A 6,430-nucleotide genomic window follows, 5' to 3' on the forward strand; every position below is an offset into this window, starting at 1 on the left:
CTGCCACTACATAACACTCTACACGGTTCCCTGCTGAGCATACCTTAACATGTGCTCCTCAAAGTCTGCAAACCATCTCTATTGCCTATTCTGGCCCAGGTGAAATTAAGGGTGGATAGGATTTCCATTTACGTCACACTGTGTGCAATGTAAAAAGCCAGGCTGGCTTTGCTTTTGTTTACTTAAGAACACACATTTATGATGGGCCAATGTCACAGATAAGAGGTATGCAACCACATTGTGAGCACCTGGCAAGAATTACAAATGGAAAGTGTCCCTTGCAGATGGGAGTACAAGAATGACACTCGTATGTAAGATCTCATTTTACATCCATTTATTTCATCCCATGGCCATTTAAAGCATAATAGTCAATACATTTCTAACACTACAGAGAAATACCAGGGTGACCAGAGTATATATACAAGCCAAAAATAAAAATAAAAAATAAAAAGATGTGGACAGCTGAATAAGAATATGTATTCAGTATGGAATCCACTGAACTTCATTCAGCGCAGGCTTTGTTCTTTAGGGAACAAGGTGCTAATGTGCCACTCTCTCATAAAATAAGTGTAATTGCTTCCAAAGTAAGTTACTGCTGAACACATAGATGGAAGCAAGTTATGTGTAACACTAAATTTCACCTATAAATCTAGGAGCAACACTTCCTCAAATCAATTTCCACCCTCCAACACCATTACTACTCTGTGTTTATTTTATACAAAAGCCTACTGTTTTATTAAGGCATATTTTGCCCTGAGCAATATGGTGGAAATTAGCCCAAAAGTCTAAACAGTTAAAAGGCAAGCACCAAGTGACTCTTCTATAGAACAATATAGCAATCTCTTTTTTGTTTTGCTTTTTGTTAACTCACCTACAATTGAGAGTAACATACAAAAAAGTATTGCTCAACAATTTGGTAGAACAAAAAAAAAGTTTACTTTAGCCAAACTTCCAAGGCTGGTTACTTAAAGTCAGGCACTGAAGTAGATGCTGAAATGGTTAAGAACTCGCATGTAAGATTGGACCTTTGCTGTTTCAACACCTGAATGTAGGTGCTCCTGTTTGAAAACTCAGGCCAAGGGCCAAGGCATTCCAAACAACCACAGCCAAAGTGTCAAGTCAACTCAAGCTAAGAAATAACAACCTAATACACCATAAAGTGGTCCTCAAGGCTTCTCACTACACACATACCCACTCTAACTAAAGTCAACTGATGCAAGCTTATTGAAAACACATTCTAGTTCTTCTCATTCCTGTTTTTCCCCAGATCTCTCATTAGCCAATCGAGTCTCCAGGGTAGCATCAGTTAATTGAAAATCCAATGCACATTTCCAGTTAGAAGGCCTTAAAAGATCGTTACACCACAGATACAAATTTAGTAAGGCCAGGAGACCACATAGTCCATAATTTAGAAGAGCAATGTTAATTGGCAAACAAGTGCCTTCTTATACAAATTTAGATAATACAAGCAATCTACTAAGCTATCAAGAGTATCCAGAAAAAGAAACACAGCCAAATTCTACATTTTATTCACATTTATTTTTCGCTTTTAGTGTGCTCACAGAAAATTAGAACACCTTAAGCAGGAATTTAATAGCAATTTTGTAAGCAAAGTTACATTCCATCTCTAAGTCAAATTGGTCAAAGCTTCTCCAGTATTTACAAAAAACATGATAGACAAGATGCTACACAAAAACCATTGCATCTGAAATTGGTTTTTCTTCTTTATTCTCAAAGACAACTGGAAAAAGAAAGCATCATCTGCTGTCATCAAAAACATACCACAGTATAAACAGTAACCATTCCACTTATCACAGCTTGGTTGAGTTTAAAATTGTGTGGTTTTTCTTTTTAAAGGTCCAAGATTACTGCAATTTTACAAAAAAATGGGCAGGGTGGAAAAAGTTGCAAACTTAATGTGCTTCTGGATATCAAGATTTGTTTTTATACAATAGTCACAGTTAAAAACACCCTGCTGGTAATACATAATTACACTTTATTAAGGTCATAAACCAGCAATAAACAATAAAGCCTATACAACTTGTATTTCTACTTAATCACTGACTGGTACAGCTAACATGAGATAAGTGAAAGTTCCTATGGTTTAAATGAATTTCCTAAGACTATGATTTTTTTTAAAATCTGAGTATTGGAATTTTTCTTCTTCCTTCTAAATCAAGACTTGTAGTGTTGTAAACCTTATAGAACATCTGCCTCACAAAATACATTGTAATAACTTTCTTTTTTAAAAAAAGACTAACCCCTTATTTCTTGTGGCACATTTTCTTGGCAAATTATCTGCACCACTAATTCCCCATTGTGACCCCTTATCACTTCATTTGCTATCCCTTTATTGACCCATCCATCTCCTTCATATATGGGCATGTCCATAGATTGACAGATAGGAAAAAAAGTTTACATTTTGAATAAAGATGCAAAGTATGCAAAAAACATTAATACTGATGCAAAAAAAAAAAAAGAGGAACAAGGCAGAGGGAGGCATGTAGTCTCTCTTCTACCAGTTGGAATGGTGGTAACAGAATGATCTGAGATGGGATCTGTGGGTAGAGACAAAAAAAGAGAGACATCTTTTAAATCAATCCCTGGTTGTAGACAAGTTCTCCAAAACCAGTACCTGGCACCACTCCAAACAAACAAACAGGGGGGAAGAAAAGTTCAATCATCATCTCAAAATTGCCATCATTTCTTTTCTTCTTCTTCCTTTTTTTTTTTTTTTTTACTCTGCTGATTCAGCTGGTGGAGCTTCTGGACTAGACTCGGATGGGGCTTCCTGTGTTGGAGCTGCTGCCGCTGCTGCTGGCTCCTCTGCTTTGGGTGCCTCTTGTTCAGTTGAGGTGGCTTCAGTGGTAGCGCATGGGGCAGGGCTGGCCGCGGGCACCTCCTCCTGTTTATCCTCGGCCTTCTGGTCTTCAGCAGGCTTGGCCTCCTCTCCTGCTGGCTTCTCTGGCGCAGTCTCTTCTGATTTGGCTTCCTGGGAGCCGCCGGGCTCCTCCTTGGCTTCCTCTGTGCTGCTAGCGGCAGCAGGAGATGCCTCCTGAGCCACTTTGCTCTCTTCGTTGCTCACTGGCTGCTCTGGGGCAGTGGCTGCATCATCTTTCCCCCCTTCTCCCGAAGCACTCGCACCTTCATTTTCAGCTCCTTCCCCAGACTCCTTTTTGTTCTTTTTAAAGGAGAAGCCACTGAGCTTAAAGGACTTTTTGAAAGAAAAGCGCTTCTTTTTTTTTTTCGGGGTCTCGTTGCTGGAGGAAGGGGTCGCTCCTTCCTCCGTCTTAGAGGAGGACTCCCCTTCGGCCGGAGAGGCCGGCTCTGTACTCTCCGCTTCTGCCGCCTCCTTTTCAGAGGCAGGCTCAGAAGGGGTCTGCTCCTCTTTCACCGACTCTTCAGCAGGTGCACTGCCGTTCGCCTGGACCTCCTCCTTGCCCGCCTCGGCAGCGGCTGGCGAGGCATCGCCATTCACCTTCACATGGCCATTCTCCTGCAAGAAAATTCAGCATGCCATTATTGGATAGAAGACATCTGGTTGTCAAACCTAAGTCAATCAAAAGGCCGTTTGCTGGGCTTTCTTTAATGACAGAAACACAGCAAACCTATGGAAAACCTCAGGGCACTCCATGACCAGCAGTGTCTATGTTGCCATGGCCAAGGATTTATGACTATGAGGAGGGCACGAATGCAGCCATGAAATTCATTAAAAGCTCACCCACCCCTCCATGCCAGCACGTTGTCACAGACTTCCCCGCTGGTTCCCCCCCCCCCCCTTTCGAGCAAAACAAGAGGCACACCGCCAAGCCTCTGGCGACGGGAAGGTATCGCACAAGCCCGCCCCTAAGCCCCACCCCACGCGCCCTCAGGCCGGCTAGTCACTCCAAAGGCGGCCCTCGCCTCTTTTTATTGGGGCACGGCGGGAAATCAGCGTCGTCTGGAGACACTACTACTCATGGCAGGCGGCCACATTTCCTCCCTTCAGCGATGTATTTAAACCTCGAAGCCCGGGGAGCTCCCAGGAGAAAGGAAGGCTGCTGTAGCAGCGGAGCTCTGCCTGAGGAGGGCACTGTGGCTCCGTCTTGGAAACATTAAGTATCTTTTAAAAAAAAGGAGGAGGAAAAAGATAACCAAGCGCGCCGCGGGGACGAGAGACAGGCGGCGCTAGGGACTACGGCGAGGGAGGAGGAGACTGGAAGAGAAGAGCTGGAAGGGGCAAGAGAGAGGAAGCTTTGCTCGCGCCTCGGCCAGGAGCGGCTCTGCGGAGCGAACAATGCTCCGTTTCGCTTCCCTCCACCGGCCCTTTCTTCCTCAACTCGCTCGGCTTCAGCACAGAAAAAGAGGTTAACAACACCAAGGGAGCCCACCATCTTCCCGCCATTGTTTAGGGAGGGAGAGGCGCGGGCACTCCGTGTGTGTGTGTTGCGCGCGCGCGCGCACTCATGTGTTTTAAAGCCCGCCTCAGGCGCCTCAGAAGAGACAGGCAGGCGAAAGCAACAACAAGAGCGGCTGCCGGCGAGAGGCTTAGTTGCTACGACCGCCAACCCCGGGCTGGCCGAGTATAGGAGCGGGCCGCTCGAATGCATGGGAAACCACCAGGACGAAAACGGTCCCACATGGACGCGGGCTTAAGCCTTGAACACCTCCATCTGGCCCCCATTCACCCCGACGCTGTTGACACGTTCGTGTACCCCACGGCAACTGCAGTAATTCGCACAAGCACGTACACACATACACAAGGTATCTCTCACACTTCAGCGCGACAAATTCCACCAGAGCAGCCGCGCTACGTTGTTGCAGCGCCACGAATTTCACCCGAGTCGGCTCGCAACACCTCCCAAGGTCCCAGTTTATTGCAAGACAAGCTTGGGCTATCGGAGCCAGGCGAGGAACGCAACAAACAAGATGGAGAAGACCGTTTCTCCGGCCCCTTCCTCAATACGCCAACAACTCTCCAGCGCCCCCCAACTCAGTACCGCTCGCCGATTTCTCTTGCTGTCGCCTTATCGCCACCGAGCTCCACTATCCCCCCACCCCCGCGCTGAAGAAGAGAAGGTGGGGGGGGGGAAGAGAGAGAGAAGGGACTGTTACAGTACTGGAAGCCATAGAAGAGCATATACTCGACGCAACCGTCCTCATCAGAGCATACATATGGCGAAAAAATCTCCAAAGATAACCGTAAATTAAACCAACACACTACTTGTTGGCGGAACATCAGCTAACCAGGAGGGCACCTATAGTAGACAAGCATCCTGCATCTTTTTTCCCTTTACACTGTACTACGCCCAAACATTACGTCCAAAAGAGGGGGACTCCTCAAGTACAAACACAAGATAACACATTAGTGTGAAAGGGGGGGGGGACGACGACACAATTTGTTTACAAAGTGGATTAAGATCGATTTTCCAAAGCCGTCTCTCTACCGAGAAAAAGCAGAAACGGAATTCAACAGGGCTCTCGATTTAGAAGCATAGCTGTATAAACCAGAAACCTATTATTCGCCTCTCTTACCTGTCCATTCGCTTTCGAAGGCGATGCGGCGACTGCTTCCCCGGGCTTTTCGGCAGCAGAGTCGCCTTTTGCAGCGTTCTTGGAGAATTGGGCACCCATGCTGGCTTTATACAACAAAGAAACTCAACAGATCCAAAAGAAAAGGAAACAAAGAGCAGTGGGTTCGTGTAAATGCTGGGAGACCAGCAGCTTGAAGAACAGCAACGCACACACCAGAGGGGGAGGACGGGAAAAAAAGAGAAGAGAACCGATTATTTTTAAATATATGCACGCCTGTTTTTTTCTTTGATTCGCTTTGTTTTCTAAATAAAGCTGGAGAGATCAAAAAAGCAGCAGCATAGGAAGAAAGGGGGGGAAAAGAAGGGGGGAAAAGTCGAGCAAAAATATTAGAAGCCCAAGTTTAGTACAAAAAAAGAAGTAATAAAAAATCCCAGATTTGTAGCCGTACTGTAGACAAGGGGAAAATGGAGAAATCTCCCTGGTCGCTAATAAGATGCGGAGTCCAACGCCCAAGTGCACAGATGAATGGGCTTCCCGAGCGCTGACGGCAGCCCCCGCCCGCCGTCGACCAATCACCGCGCCGCCAGACAAAAGAGGGGGCGGGGCCTCCAATTGGAGCGAACAATGGAGCTGGGATTGCAATAATTTGAAATCGGCCTTGGACTGATAATTAATACACCGAAGAATATAAATAAATTAATAGGATTAAGGCATGCACCCTCATTTTTCTTTAAAAAAGAAAAAATCGAACGGTCTGTGGTGGGGTTTTATTGCCTTTTTCCTTGAGGTGGCGGATGAACAGCCTTTAAATGAGGGAGGGGTACTCTTGATTTGCCGTGGTGGTAGCCTCTTGTTTGGTGTCTGTCTCTCCCACCCCACCCCACCCCACCCCCCGTTAAGTTAGAGACAATGGTTT

General features: G+C 45.9%; 1 protein-coding gene across 1 annotated transcript; it reads right to left on the reverse strand.

Moving 5' to 3' along the window:
• Positions 1–312: 312 nt before the first annotated feature.
• On the reverse strand, positions 313–6,050 carry MARCKS (myristoylated alanine rich protein kinase C substrate). Its single transcript, XM_020811284.3, has 2 exons — positions 5,515–6,050; positions 313–3,496 (listed from the first exon to the last, which is right to left on the reverse strand). Exons 1-2 carry the CDS (start codon positions 5,611–5,613, stop codon positions 2,738–2,740), a joined length of 858 nt encoding a protein of 285 aa, XP_020666943.1. The 5' UTR covers positions 5,614–6,050; the 3' UTR covers positions 313–2,737.
• Between the last annotated feature and the right edge of the window lie 380 nt (positions 6,051–6,430).

Source organism: Pogona vitticeps, chromosome 1, assembly GCF_051106095.1.
Source record: "Pogona vitticeps strain Pit_001003342236 chromosome 1, PviZW2.1, whole genome shotgun sequence".
Lineage (NCBI taxonomy): Eukaryota > Metazoa > Chordata > Lepidosauria > Squamata > Agamidae > Pogona > Pogona vitticeps.

What these genes read in the sequence shown, in the direction of transcription:
- MARCKS (XM_020811284.3), bottom strand. Translation starts at nt 5,613, where the DNA reads ATGGGTGCCCAATTCTCCAAGAACGCTGCAAAAGGCGACTCTGCTGCC. An exon ending in CTTCGAAAGCGAATGGACAG is followed by an intron (nt 3,497 to 5,514) that starts GTAAGAGAGGCG and finishes ATTTTCTTGCAG; the next exon opens with GAGAATGGCCATGTGAAGGT.